Here is a 15083-nt window from a genome sequence, read left to right as displayed (position 1 = left end):
TATATATATATATATATATATATATATATATATATATATATATATATATATATATATATAGAAGAGCCATTTTTTTGTATAAAAAGGTTTGTCTTTTATGATCGTTAACATGAAATATCACAGTGTTCTATGTTATAGAACACTCTTAAAGCCCAGTTCAGACCAAAGATTCACCTTGCAACGCCTTGCAACTCGCAACTCCTTGCAACGCCTTGCAACGCCTTGCAACGAGACGGGCTGCGACGTTCTAAAACTGGGCAGTTCACACTGGCTGCAACGCGCTGCAACGGGCTGCGACGCTAGGTGGTTTCCATAGTAACTGTGAACGCTCTGGCACATGCTGAGAGCCGCAACAGCATTATTTGCGTAGGTAAGGTTAGATTAGTTAGGTTTGCAATTAGTTTTATTTTTATTTTACTTGAGAGTAGGCTAGAGTTACTATGTCTTGTCATTCTCCACTACATCTGCATTGGAGTAAATAGCTGGAGCTTACAGTTAGTTTAGATTACCCGTTGTTGGATACATTGCATTTTCCGGTCATTTGTCGTCCTCATATCTGTATGTGCACACAATTATTCATGTCTGCGATCATCACAGAGTCCACAAGCAGCAGGTCGCAATTCCCGATGGGTCACAATTCATGACAGCAGACCGTCGAAATCTGCGACCACACTGTAAATGCGGGGAAAATGAGTCAAACTCCAACCAAATGTTTTCAGGTCATTTGTCGTCCTCATATTTGTATTTGGACACAATTATTCATGTCTGCGATCATCACAGAGTCCACAAGCAGCAGGTCGCAATCCCCGATGGGTCACAATTCATGGCAGACCGTCGAAATCTGCGACCACACTGTAAATGCGGGGAAAATGAGTCAAACCCCAACCAAGTGTTTTCAGGTCATTTGTCGTCCTCATATCTGTATTTGGACACTATTATTCGTGTCTGCGATCATCACAGAGTCCACAAGCAACGCAGGTCGCAATCAACGATGCCACAATCAATCTAGCGCACCGTCGAATTCTGCGCCCACACTGTAAATGCAGGAAAAATGAGACAAACCCCAACCAAATCTTTTCAGGTCATTTGTCGTCCTCATATCTGTATTTGGAGACAATTATTCGTCGTAGAATTCAGCAAGATTAAAAGTGCAAATACATCAACAAAATACGACAGTACGGTACCGGGACGGAGTAAGGCCGTGACGTACAAGTTGTTCTGTGCTGTGATTGGCTGAAGAGGAATAGTTAAATCGCCGCGTTCTAAAACTGGACCTTGCGATTTGACATGTTCAATCTCTGGCGACTCCTTGCAACGCCTTGCGACGCCTTGCAACGGCTTGCAACGACCCGTTCACACCGCCCCTGCGACGTTCTAAAACCGTCTCGTTGCAAGCCGTTGCAAGGTGAATCTTTGGTCTGAACTGGGCTTGAGTGAAATTACTGAAATTGAGTGGAATGAACAAACCGGATCCACAGACCAACGGCCAGAAAAGGAGGGGTGAGGTGATTCATGGTTGCCACGGTTTCTGGGGTGTTGAGGGACAGCTCAGAATCCAGCAGAGTTGAAAGACGACTTCAAACCCTCTCAGAACCCCAGTTTCAGATGAGCATGCAAAGCTTCCTCTATATGGAAATGACCTGTTCCCACTCATCGTTCTGTGGGTGAGAGTGACTGCAGAAATTCTGGGGGGGACCGCTGTATCTCTTTAACGTTTACGCTTATGGAATACAAATATCGTTTCACTGGAAACAAAGGGAATTAATAATATATAGCTTTGTCTCTGGATGAATTTGACCTTGGTTTGTATTAAATCCTTTAACTTTCGAATTTGTATGAACCATTTTAGCGATTACTTAGGAGAGTCCACTGAGTAGACGTTGTTGGTGGACGTTCTGCAGATGTTTCTGCAGCTGCTCTGTCCTCCTGAGACCGTACCCTGCTCTGAGAAGCAGAACAAGGGACGTGGTTGGCCCCGGGTTAGATGATCCAGCTGTGCATCCATGAAGGATCGATCACTTCAGGTCAACAGAGGCCAGAAACAAAACAAACCACTAATGGAGTGGAGAATGACTTTGGAATCAGATAGAGGCATGGGGTGTCTTTTTTGTGAATCAGGGCATTAACCTAAACGATTCGGACCCAAGACCCCGGTTGCAGTTGGTGATTGTAGGCGGGCCCCGATGTACACCTCGTGAACACCTTACTTCCAAGTTCAGCATATGACCCTAATCTTGTAGATCCACTATACACCTGCTTCCAACTTTTGTAAAAAAAAAAGAAAATAATAATCCTTACAAAAACAATAGGGATCCAACCTGTTGGCTTGGACCCCTAATAAAAAAAAAAATAGGAGAAGGCGAAGCAGCAGGCTGAGTCTGCGGAGAGAGCAGAACAAGGTAAGTTATTTTCATTTTTGTTGTCATTTGTTTTGTTTTGTTATTTCGCCACCAGGGGGAGCCATGGAGCAGTCGGCCAGCGCCGGAGCCCATGGAGGGGCACCCAGCACAGCGAACCTGTCACCTGAATTCAACTGGGTGCATTGGGTCACACACACACACACACACACACACACACACACACACACACACACACACACACACACACACACAAAGATACAAGAATCATGATAAATAAATATTAAACAGTCATGAAGAAAAGAGGAATAAAAAGGGCGAACTGCAAGGTGTTCAGGTTAGGGTTCAGCCTGAAGTTAGGATTATGGTTAGACATTAGTTAGGGTTAAACCTTAGTTAGGGTCAGGGCATGTTACACTTTCGACAAGCGACAAAATGTAATGGATCATTGCCAAGAATATAAATACAGATTTCAGATTTCCCTCTTTGTTCAAACACATATTCAAAAAAGTATTTGTGTTGATGCAAGGACGCAACAAAAAGTAGTTCTGGCTGTTTTTTTAAAATATACTTTATTGCATATATATAACTTAACAGTTTTTTTACCAGCTTTCTGTTAATATGCTGCCCCGTATTTGTTTTGAGGACAAATTCAGCCAAATCGTACATGTTGCACCTTTAACTAAAGAGAATGAATACCTAAACTTGTTGAAATATTATTTACATAGTAAAGTGCATTTTATAAAACTACAGAGCTCAAAATGTATTGCTGCATGTTTTAAGTATTCACCAATAACCCAACCAAAATGGGAAATGTCTCTGTGTGAATAATGATAAAAGACGGATAACAAGCGATCACAAGCAGAGATTGTACATACAGAGATTGGAACCGAACGCAGAAGTTCCGGGATAGTTGCTGAAAGGCACAGTTTATTTGTACATCAGTTTCTGAGATGCAGTTTCTAGATCTGTTGATGAGAGTTTGGAATGTACAAACTATGAAGTGTCACTAATTAAATAATATTATATATTAGGACAAATAAAAAAAATCGGAACAAGAAATTAAAAAAACGCTTAACATTGTCAACTTCCAAATGGAGTATCAATGCTACTGCCCCCGGACTGGAACAGTCATATGGAAGCGGTGTACAAGAAGGGACAAAGTCGACTCTTTTTCTTGAGGAGACTAAGGTCATTTAACATCTGCCAACCCCTACTCTGCACGGTCTACCACTCGGTGGTGGCCAGTGCTCTGTTTTTCGCTGTGGCATGTTGGGGAGAAGGCGCCTGCACAGCGGACAAAAACAGACTGGACAAGCTGATCAGGAAGGCCAGCTCAGTGGTCGGGGCTGAGCAGCTAAAGGTCCAGCAGGTGGCAGAGGCCAGAATCCTCAACAAACTGGCCTCAATAATGTCTAACCCCACCACCCACTCCACGCCCTGAAGGTGATCAAGAACAGCACCTTCAGCCAGAGACTAATTGCACCAATGTGCAAAACGGAGCGGTACAGGAAGTCCTGTATATCAGCTGCCATACGGTTTTACAATGCACAAAAATAACTTTGCACTTTGTAGTATTTATTATTGTATTTATTGTTTAAGTATTTCAGTATTTTAGCTATATGAGGGAATGTGTGTTTGTTATGTCTGTCCATACGCTGTTGTGACACTGTCATTTCCTGTAAAGGATTATTAAAGGATCTATCTATCTATCTAATGTGTATCGGTGACTCGTTTCATTGCTACGGAGCTCTGTACAGTACATGGGCTGGGCTTAGCTGGCTGGTGGGGCATCACTTGAGGTTAACTCTGGAGAAGAAGGGCGGCGGGGCAGGGTCAGAGGTCAGGATGTCCTTCCTACAGTCGGCCAGAGCTTCTTGTACCATCGCCCTGTGCGACCGCGAGAGACTGCTCTTCAACTTCAGGAGGGAGAGGACGTGCTTTGAGCTGAAAACAAGAAAGAACAACATCTATTAAAGAGAGAGCCCTTCTGTTTGTCTATTTAACATTAACCACAACCCACCGGACCTCCAACACACCCTATCCACTAACCCTAACCCCCCTATCCCAAAGTCTACTAACCTAAACCCAACTAACCCAAACTCAATTACCCTAAGCCCACTAACCCCACTAACACCCCTAACCCAACTATCACTAACCCAACTAACCATTGATTATTTAGCTTGGGGTCGATCAGACCATGTATACACCATCACGTACGGCGTACGATTACTGTACATGTAAAGTACGCTTCTTGGCTTACATGTAAACTGAAGAAGAAGAAGAAGCAACATGCGCACCTCAGATCAGGGTAGGACATTCCCATGGAGGCCACCACGATCTGGATGGTGGGAAGGTGCTGGAGCCGGAGGACTTCTGCAATCTGGGACACGATCCCATCCAGCCACAGCTCCCTGGGGCCCTGAGGACACCAGAAGACCATCGATCCCTCGCTCTGTCCCAAAATCTGCCCAATGACAGTTGAGTGGTGTCGTCTGCGTGTGCGAGTTATAGCCTTAAGGATGGGTCTCTACCTCACCAAAGCCCGCTGGACTGTAGGTCAGATGATAAACAGGTCTCTACTCTAGGTCAGATGATAAACAGGTCTCTACTGTAGGTCAGATGATAAACAGGTCTCTACTGTAGGTCAGATGATAAACAGGTCTCTACTCTAGGTCAGATGATAAACAGGTCTCTACTCTACGTCAGATGATAAACAGGTCTCTACTGTAGGTCAGATGATAAACAGGTCTCTACTCTAGGTCAGATGATAAACAGGTCTCTACTCTAGGTCAGATGATAAACAGGTCTCTACTCTACGTCAGATGATAAACAGGTCTCTACTGTAGGTCAGATGATAAACAGGTCTCTACTGTAGGTCAGATGATAAACAGGTCTCTACTCTAGGTCAGATGATAAACAGGTCTCTACTCTACGTCAGATGATAAACAGGTCTCTACTGTAGGTCAGATGATAAACAGGTCTCTACTGTAGGTCAGATGATAAACAGGTCTCTACTCTAGGTCAGATGATAAACAGGTCTCTACTCTAGGTCAGATGATAAACAGGTCTCTACTGTAGGTCAGATGATAAACAGGTCTCTACTGTAGGTCAGATGATAAACAGGTCTCTACTGTAGGTCAGATGATAAACAGGTCTCTACTCTAGGTCAGATGATAAACAGGTCTCTACTCTAGCTCAGATGATAACTCGAGTTGAGTTGAACTCACGGCTCTAGAGAACACCTCTGCCAGCCGCTCGCCGTCCTCAGACACGGTCTGGGCCATCTGCACCTGCTGCTGCAGATTCTTCAAAGTAAAAGTCAACTTTATTGTCAATTCAAAAGATTCAAGATTCAAAGGGAGAGAGGGGAGAGAGGGGAGGGAGAGGGGAGAGAGAGAGGGGAGGGAGGAGAGAGAGGGGAGAGAGAGGAGGGAGGGGAGAGAGGACAGAGGGGAGGGAGGGGAGAGAGAGGAGAGAGGGGAGAGTGGAGGGAGAGGAGAGAGGGGAGGGAGGGGAGGGGAGAGAGGGGAGAGAGGGGAGAGAGGGGAGGGAGGGGGGAGAGCTTCCTGACAGCCTGGTGGAAGAGGCTGTTTACCAGTCTGTGGTTCCCGTTCAGCAGCCTGCTCACGTACTCAGCCATCACCTCCACCTGCAGCCGGCCCACCAGCCCCTACAGACAGACCATCACAGCCCCCGCAACCTTCAGCCGAGAGGTAGAAGATCAATAACACAACCACCCCTTCAGCCGATAGATAGAAGATCAATAACACAATCACCCCTTCAGCCGATAGATAGAAGATCAATAACACAACCACCCCTTCAGCCGATAGATAGAAGATCAATAACACAATCACCCCTTCAGCCGATAGATAGAAGATCAATAACACAACCACCCCTTCAGCCGATAGATAGAAGATCAATAACACAATCACCCCTTCAGCCGATAGATAGAAGATCAATAACACATCACCCCTTCAGCCGATAGATAGAAGATCAATAAACACAATCACTGCTTCAGCCAATACACAGAGGATCAATCAACTATGGGCTTTTTTGCTCACTCCATCGGTCACTCTTTTGTTCACTAAATATCCCAATATTAGGTTCTCAAAGGCTCACTCTCTGGTTCACTAAGGTAGTGAACTGGTAGATCCCATTTCTACCCCTTACCCCTTCCCCCTCCCCCTCCCCCTTGTTTTGAAGGGGTAAGGGGAAGGGGTAAGGGGTAGAAATGGGATTGGGCCTAAGTCTCTCACTTTTGTTCACTAAATCTCTCGCACTTGGATGAATCACCCAGAGGTCAGAGATGTACCCCCTAGCAGGGGTCAGAGGTCAGAGACGTACCCCCTAGCAGGGGTCAGAGGTCAGAGACGTACCTCCCGGCAGGGGTCGCCCAGCCCCTGGAGGTCCTGGATGTGGAGCTCCAGGCTGTCCAGAAGACCCTGGAGCAAGGGCCTCTTCAGCCAGCAGCAGGTGCCCAGCGTGGGGTAGTGGGGCTGGGAGAAGGACGGAGGGAACAGTTCTCATGTTAATCCCATGTTACCCCTCCCCTTTCCCTAAAGCCCCTCCTCTTTACCGTATAACCCCTCCCCTTTCCCTCAGGTCCCCTCCTCTAGACCATATAAACCCTCCCCTTTCCCCCAGACCCCTCCTCTTTACCATATAACCCCTCCCATCTCTTATGAACCCTCCCCTTTCCCTCATAACCCCTCCCCTTTCGCCCAAACCCCTCCTCTGGACCATATAACCCCTCCCCTTACCCTCATATCCCCTCCCCCCTATCACCCCTGAAAACCCTTCCCATCACTATAACCCCTCCCCTTTCCTAAGCGAATGAGCTAGTTGATGCCCAACCCACGGAACACAGAAGCCTTCATCCCCATCCCAGATCTCAGCGTGTGAAGGCTGATAGTCAACGGTTACATCGTGTACATCTAGTTATCCGAGTGAGGTCTAGTACAGGTTTAGCAGGCGTTGTAGTTTCATTAAAAATATAGACATCCCGTAGGGAAGGGTTAGTTTTAGGTCTATCCCTTGTCGGGAAGAGCTAGTGTTAGGTCAATCCCCCGTATGGAAGGGTTAGTGTTAGGTCAATCCCCCGTATGGAAGGGTTAGTGTTAGGTCAATCCCCCGTATGGAAGGGTTAGTGTTAGGTCCATCCCTCGTGTGGAAGGGTTAGTGTTAGGTCAATCCCCCGTATGGAAGGGTTAGTGTTAGGTCAATCCCCCGTATGGAAGGGTTAGTGTTAGAGCCATCCCTCGTGTGGAAGGGTTAGTGTTAGGTCAATCCCTCGTATGGAAGGGTTAGTGTTAGGGCCATCCCTCGTATGGAAGGGTTAGTGTAGGTCCATCCCTCGTGTGGAAGGGTTAGTGTTAGGTCCATCCCTCGTGTGGAAGGGTTAGTGTAGGTCAATCCCTCGTGTGGAAGGGTTAGTGTTAGGTCCATCCCTCGTGTGGAAGGGTTAGTGTTAGGTCCATCCCTCGTGTGGAAGGGTTAGTGTTAGGTCCATCCCTCGTGTGGAAGGGTTAGTGTTAGGGCCATCCCTCGTGTGGAAGGGTTAGTGTTAGGTCCATCCCTCGTGTGGAAGGGTTAGTGTTAGGTCCATCCCTCGTGTGGAAGGGTTAGTGTTAGGTCCATCCCTCGTGTGGAAGGGTTAGTGTTAGGGCCATCCCTCGTGTGGAAGGGTTAGTGTAGGTCCATCCCTCGTGTGGAAGGGTTAGTGTTAGGTCCATCCCTGGTGGGGTACTTACCTTCAGAGACTTCAGGGTGGGGCTCAGTAGCCATGTGTGAGCGGATTCCTTCACAGAGCTCAGTGTGTGTAGGCAGCGTTCCTTCACATCATCTGGGAAGAGATGAGCCTTCTTCACAACGTAGTCCCTGAACACACGGAGACAGGAGAGAGCTTCAACTACAGCCTGAGCCTAAAGACTTTGGAGCAAAGCTTCTCATTACAGACGGTTGTTTTGGGGATGTTGTTAGAAACAAATGAAACAGCTTCTGGTTACCACCGGTTACTTAAGATGGGAATAACCCTTTCGTGTCCTGAAAACAGTGAGGAGTAACAGGAGGAGTAACAGGAGGAGTAACAGGAGGAGTAACAGGAGGAGTAAGAGGAGGAGTAACAGGAGGAGTAACAGGAGTAAGAGGAGGAGTAACAGGAGGAGTAACAGGAGGAGTAAGAGGAGGAGTAACAGGAGAAGTAACAGGAGGAGTAAGAGGAGGAGTAACAGGAGGAGTAACAGGAGGAGTAACAGGAGGAGTTACAGGAGGAGTAACAGGAGGAGTAACAGGAGGAGTAAGAGGAGGAGTAACAGGAGTAACAGGAGGAGTAACAGGAGGAGGAGTAACAGGAGGAGTAAGAGGAGGAGTAACAGGAGGAGTAAGAGGAGGAGTAAGAGGAGGTGTAACAGGAGGAGTAACAGGAGGAGTAACAGGAGGAGTAACAGGAGTAACAGGAGGAGTAACAGGAGGAGGAGTAACAGGAGGAGGAGTAACAGGAGGAGTAAGAGGAGGAGTAAGAGGAGGAGTAACAGGAGGAGTAACAGGAGGAGTAAGAGGAGGAGTAACAGGAGGAGTAACAGGAGGAGTAGGAGGAGGAGTAACAGGAGGAGTAAGAGGAGGAGTAACAGGAGGAGTAACAGGAGGAGTAACAGGAGGAGTAAGAGGAGGAGTAACAGGAGGAGTAGATGAGGAGTAACAGGAGGAGTAACAGGAGGAGTAACAGGAGGAGTAACAGGAGGAGTATCAGGAGGAGTAAGTAAGAGAAGGAGTAAGAGGAGGAGTAAGAGGAGGAGTAAGAGGAGGAGTAACAGGAGGAGTAACAGGAGGAGTAAGAGGAGTAAGAGGAGGAGTAACAGGAGGAGTAACAGGAGGAGTAAGTAAGAGGAGGAGTAAGAGGAGGAGTAAGAGGAGGAGTAAGAGGAGGAGTAACAGGAGGAGTAACAGGAGGAGTAAAAGGAGGAGTAAGAGGAGGAGTAAGAGGAGGAGTAACAGGGGGAGTAACAGGAGGAGTAACAGGAGGAGTAAGAGGGGGAGTAACAGGAGGAGTAACAGGAGGAGTAACGGAGGAGTAACTGGAGGAGTAACAGGAGGAGTAAGAGGAGGAGTAAGAGGAGGAGTAACAGGAGGAGTAACAGGAGGAGTAACGGAGGAGTAAGAGGAGTTGACTGAACCTGAACTGCTGGAGGACGAGGAGGTGTGCCAGGAGGAGCTGTCTGCTGTTTCCTGCCGAGCTGTCCATCACGCTGGAGAGGAAGCTCTTCAAACTGACATTTCAATGCAGGACGTTATTTCTCACTTCCCATTTTGTTGCACTAAGTTCATATGAAAAATAAATAACCCTTTTGGAGAAAATGTAAGTTAGATGTAAAGGAGATTAGTGGCCCAATGTGTGTGTGTGTGTGTGTGTGTGTGTGTGTGTGTGTGTGTGTGTGTGTGTGTGTGTGTGTGTGTGTGTGTGTGTGTGTGTGTGTGTGGGTGTGTGTGTGTGTGTGTGTGTTACCTGTCTAGGAATTCAACAAGCACACACGCGACCAGCTGGGCTTTGCGTTCATCTCCCAGGATGCACTCTGTTTCCACTACTGCTCCGTTAAGACACTAGAGGCACAGGGAGCAGAACTGCATTAGGTGGTGTAGGGGGTGCTGGGGGTGGAGGAGGTGGGGGTGGTAGTGGGGGTGGTGGAGGTGGTGGAGGAGGTGCTGGTGGTGTAGGAGGTGGAGGTGGTGTAGGAGGTGGAGGTGGTGTAGGAGTGGTGGTGGTGTAGGGGATGGTGGTGGTGTAGGAGGTGTTGATGGTGTAGGAGGTGGAGGTGGTGGAGGAGGTGTTGATGGTGTCGGAGGTGGAGGTGGTCTAGGAGTGGTGGTGGTGTAGGAGATGGTGGTGGAGTGTACGAGGTGGAGGTGGTGTAGGAGGTGCTGGTGGTGTAGAAGGTGGAGGAGGTACCTGGAGTACATCTATGGCCAGCGGGCTGGAGGGGCAGCCATCTGTAGCCGTGGGTGGAGCTCCTCCGGTCCACAAGGCCTGCTCCGCCTTCAGGAAGAGATCCAAGCTCCTCCGAAGCCTCTCCTGAGGAGATCCACAACACAACCGCTGTCTGCTGCTGGTTCTACTGGGAGCTGCCCAGTTCAACATCAGTCTGCTGCTGGTTCTACTGGGAGCTGCCCAGTTCAACATCAGTCTGCTGCTGGTTCTACTGGGAGCTGCCCAGTTCAACATCAGTCTGCTGCTGGTTCTACTGGGAGCTGCCCAGTTCATCATCAATCTGCTGCTGGTTCTACTGGGAGCTGCCCAGTTCAACATCAGTCTGCTGCTGGTTCTACTGGGAGCTGCCCAGTTCAACTACAGTCTGCTACTGGTTCAACTGGGAGCTGCCCAGGTCAACTACAGTCTGCTACTGGTTCTACGGGGAGCTGCCCAGTCCAACCTACCTGTGTAGTGGAGAGGAACTGCGCCTCTAGGGGTGTGTAGAGGTCTTGGGCCAGCAGGGGACCCAGCCTATCCGAGTCCACTTCGCCCCTCAGAACCTCATCTCTCAGGATGCTGAAACGCAGAGGAGAACCATCCCGTCATGGGTTGTAGTATGACAGTCACGAGGAGGGAATCGGCCTGAAGTGAGCAAAGGGACTAGAGGTGAATCAGGCCTGAAGGGAGGACGTAGGCCTACCTGGGGTAGTGGCTATTGACCCAGCGGAGGAGGACACTGCAGTCCTCATCTTCCAGTCCGAACTCCGCGATCATCGACAGCCTCGAGCTGAACGCACGGTGGTACAGCCGGCCGTAGAGGTTACAGATGTCCATCTCCGCGGGGTAACAGTCCTTAACCACCCGGACCACCCAACCCAGGTCCTCCTTCAGCTGCCGGCCGACTTCGAGGATCTCCCGCTCGATGGAGGACAGACCCTGTCCGTCTCCGGGCGACGAAGCTCCGTTCACCCGTTCCTCCACTAAGTCCGCCAGCGCCTCGTCGTGGAGCGCCCAGAAGCCGCCGGGCCTCCAGTCCGGTGGAACCCGACCCGTCCCCTGCCATCTCCGGTCCTGCTCCTCGTCCCTGCGGATAGCGTCCACCGCAGACCTCAGCACCTCGACGTCTTCCGCCTCGGAGCTAAAAGAGCGGCTCAAGGCCTGCCTCAGTCGGCTGTAGAAGACCGTCCGGTCCGCAGCGAGACGCGCTATCTGGACCGCGCCCCCGACCTCCTGCGCCACCCCTCCGTACAGACCCTCCTCTCGGGCGATGAGCTGCCCCGCGGCCTCCGACAGACGCCGACTCTCCAAGTGCTCCTCGAAAGAAGTTTCTTCTGTGGAGACAAGCGCAGCTCGTTTAATATTAGGCTACATCTCCGATAAAGTGCTTCGCATTAGAGTTTGGGTTCTCGGCCTGAGCCCGAGACCGGCCGATACTTCCCACCACTATCCTCGGGCCGGGTCGGGCCGGGTCGGGCCGGGTCGGGCCGGGTCGGGCCGGGTCGGGCCGGGTCGGGCCGGGTCGGGCCGGGTCGGGCCGGGTCGGGCCGGGTCGGGCCGGGTCGGGCCGGGTCGGGCCGGGTCGGGCCGGGCCTTTGATCGAGCGTTGGTGTTTTTTTTGTTTTGTTTTTATCATTGCTTTATTGGCCCTAATCTGAGGAGCAATCTATGCCATAAACAGAAATATTATAGGCCTTTATTACTTCTCAATGCCGTGGAACGCTCCGTTCACTTGCATGTGTAGTAGTCATCATGGACTTTAAAGAGGCAGTAGTGCGGTAACTTGTCAACCCCAGCGTCTTCGGTTGCCAAGCGACGTCAACGTCTTTGGCGGACTATTTCTCTGCTGATCAGCACTACGAATGCTGGTAACGGGGCCGGCCCTGGGCATAGGCTTTTTTTATTTCTGTTTTTTTTGCATACTGTATTCATCTAACTTTAACTTCAATGTTTATATTACTTAGTACCAGTAGTTAAGTCGAAATAAATATTAGACAACATAACATAACCCCCCCACAGACTCTACCTGAATCGGGAGGTTGGGAGGGACGAGTTACCTTAGTTACCCACTTGATACATCATTCGGACCGGAGAGGAGAAAGCTATCTATTTGCACATCGCAATGTCAAAGAAACATTCTGGCACCCAGGGGAGGAAGAGAACGAAAGAAGAGGAGGAAAAACGGGAACAGACAGAAATACAGGAACTTTAATTTGTTTATCTTTAATGTAGGCCTGGCTGGCTATAGCCAACTGGTCACTTTGTCTGGCTCTTGTTCACCTTTCTATCTTTATTTCCCTGGAGCTAACTGTTCCCTATACATAACTCTGCTTAATACGTGGCTATTGTTTTAATTTATTCACTAATCGAAGCAATATGTGGTTTTATTATTTAGTAAATACAAATAATCCGCCAACAGTTGTCAGGGCGTAGCGCGTTGCCAAGCAACGTGTAAACAACCTAACCGGAGTTAACTAGTCATGCAGTGTTTGTTTTTAAAATAGAAAAGGAACGGCAGCTCTTTACCTATAGCTGGTCCGCTGCTCAATCCAAACCCGCACGCTTCAATGAAAATCAAAACATGTCTGCTATGTACGTGCATTTCTTTGCAGTATTTTGTGCATACCTTATTGTATGAGTGATTCATTGCCACTTGTTTTGCAAGACTTTCTTTTACTGCAAAGTGTTTAATTATTAAAAGTTCTAACGTCTGCAGTATTTTGTGCATACCATATTGTATTTATGATTCATTGCTTGTTACTTGGTTTGTAATACGTTTTGTGGGTTTAATTTTCTATCTAAAATCAAAGAGTCTCAAAAACAAAGCTTTGTAGCTTCTCTGAGTTTATGAACATTGGTAGTCGAATTTACTGTGCGATCCAAAGGGGAAGGGGGCACCAGCAAAAATCTTGCCTATAGGGCGCCAAATTGGTCAGGGCCGGCCCTGGCAGGTAACGAATAAATTGTAAAAAGACACACCATGTGAAGTTATTTTTTCGTTTTGTAATAAGCGGGATAATGTATAGACGTCGCCGGTCCTTATCGAAAATAAGCCCCTTATCGAAAATAAGCCCCTTCAGGGCTATTTCCCCGATATTGACCGGCGTTCTATATATGCATTATCTCTTACATATTTATTTAGCAGAGTAGGCCTAAGTAACAAATGTGTACAAAGTTACACATGTATAAAAAAAAATGTCTGGTTGAACTCGGGCTCGGGCTCATAATTACAGTTAATGTGTCGGGCCGGGCCGGGCTCGGACAGAACGTGCACGGGCCGGGTCGGGCTTGATTTTCTGGGCCCGATTTAAGCTCTACATCGCATGCTACGGTAGGACCTACAAGATGATGTAAAAGCAAGTAATACAAGCTCTAAAGACAGCTGTACGGACCTCCTCGGGAGACAACCACATTCAGAGACTGCGACCTCGGCTTGGAGGGACGCCCGCGTCCGGGGAGAACCTGGAGGAATCTCCCCCAGGGGGAGGTAGGCCTACGCGGCTCCGTGTGAGACGACATAGAGATCCTTGGAGAGATAAAAACAATCTTTAGATCTAATATGTCTTGGGTTATTCGCGTAATGAGATACAAAAATATATAATACCATGCCTATAGCCTACCAAGTATACAAAAAATCGTAATTATCAAAATTACTCTAATCATAATTATAAATAAAGATGTGATAAATAAGGTGGGTTATTATGAAGTTAACACTCACTAACTTGACTTGAGGTGAAAGATGCAATGGGAGTCGAACCCCCGGCTTATATTCTCCATCGTCTCTGAAGCCACTCCTCAGTTGATGCTCAAGGGGATTACCCACCCGCCCCAACTGTCAAATTTCCAATAATAAACGAAAGGGAAACCATCTCTCTTGCTCAACCAGAGGGTGTTTGTGGGGGAAGCCCTGCTGGAAAACGTGAGGTACCTTCTAGTTAAGATCTTGTAAATTACAGTAAGAATTAAAAAAAAAAAAAAAAAGCCCAATAGAAGCGTTAAAGTATTTAAAAGAAAATCAAGTTTTGAAAGCAGGCTTCATTCCAAGCAGGTTTAAATCAGTCAACACAACATACTTAGTTTTCTCCTCTTAATTTCTTTATTAATCTGATATTGACGAAACGAGCACAGTTTAATCGCAATGATTAAAAACATGAATAACTTTGGATGCAAAACAACCCAGTAAGAGGATCCAAGGAGTGGTGAACGTGTTCCTCAGGGAGTCGAGCGGCTTCGGGTGAAACAACGTCCTGAAGATACACGTGTCTCAGGATTTATAAAACGAGTGCTCCCACTTCCCTGAACCTGGAGGATCTTCAACTCTCCCACCAGGGTTTAGTAGTCTTTGGCACAGAGAAAAAAAACAGGAAATTCATGACGTCATAATAAAACAATATATCACGATGAAGAGATATCATGACGTCACGATGTCATGACGTCATGATATCAACACGTTATGTCAGGATGTGCCGTCATGACCTCATAAGACCCGTCAGCATGAAGAGGAGCAGGAGATGGTTTGAAGTGGTTCTGCAAGGTCTGGGTCTGGTTGTGGGTCTAGTTGTGGGTCTGGTTGTGGGTCTGGGCTGGTTGTGGGTCTGGGCTGGTTGTGGGTCTGGTTGTGGGTCTAGTAGGGTAGGAAGGGGTTGGGGGGGGGCCCATGCACCCCAAAGGTATATTTTTCTAACATAGCCTTTTTATTATCATTGAGGTGTCTAGGAATGGAATGTTGATGTTCCCAATACAAATTATTGTCCCGTATTCTT

General features: G+C 48.0%; 2 protein-coding genes across 3 annotated transcripts in view; one reads left to right on the top strand and one right to left on the bottom strand.

Annotated features, from left to right (window-relative positions):
• The window catches only part of LOC115544457 (uncharacterized), a 993561-nt gene that overhangs the window by 224569 nt on the left and 753909 nt on the right, over positions 1-15083 (top strand). The gene's annotated exons all lie outside the window — the stretch shown is intronic.
• tnfaip2b (tumor necrosis factor, alpha-induced protein 2b) lies at positions 2911-14141 on the bottom strand. 2 transcript variants are annotated; one of them, XM_030357454.1, is made up of 13 exons: positions 14043-14141; positions 13713-13846; positions 11024-11654; positions 10788-10899; positions 10303-10425; positions 9862-9956; positions 9533-9625; positions 8111-8237; positions 6737-6856; positions 5956-6030; positions 5588-5665; positions 4658-4779; positions 2911-4304 (listed from the first exon to the last, which is right to left on the bottom strand). In XM_030357454.1, exons 2-13 carry the CDS (start codon positions 13837-13839, stop codon positions 4151-4153), a joined length of 1857 nt encoding a protein of 618 aa, XP_030213314.1. In that variant the 5' UTR covers positions 13840-13846; positions 14043-14141; the 3' UTR covers positions 2911-4150. The 2 variants fall into 2 exon arrangements, with proteins under 2 accessions (XP_030213314.1, XP_030213313.1); XM_030357453.1 differs by having other exon boundaries at positions 14039-14087.

The sequence above is a fragment of the Gadus morhua genome, chromosome 5 (assembly GCF_902167405.1).
Source record: "Gadus morhua chromosome 5, gadMor3.0, whole genome shotgun sequence".
Taxonomy (NCBI): domain Eukaryota; kingdom Metazoa; phylum Chordata; class Actinopteri; order Gadiformes; family Gadidae; genus Gadus; species Gadus morhua.
This window is presented reverse-complemented; position numbering and strand designations above follow the sequence as displayed.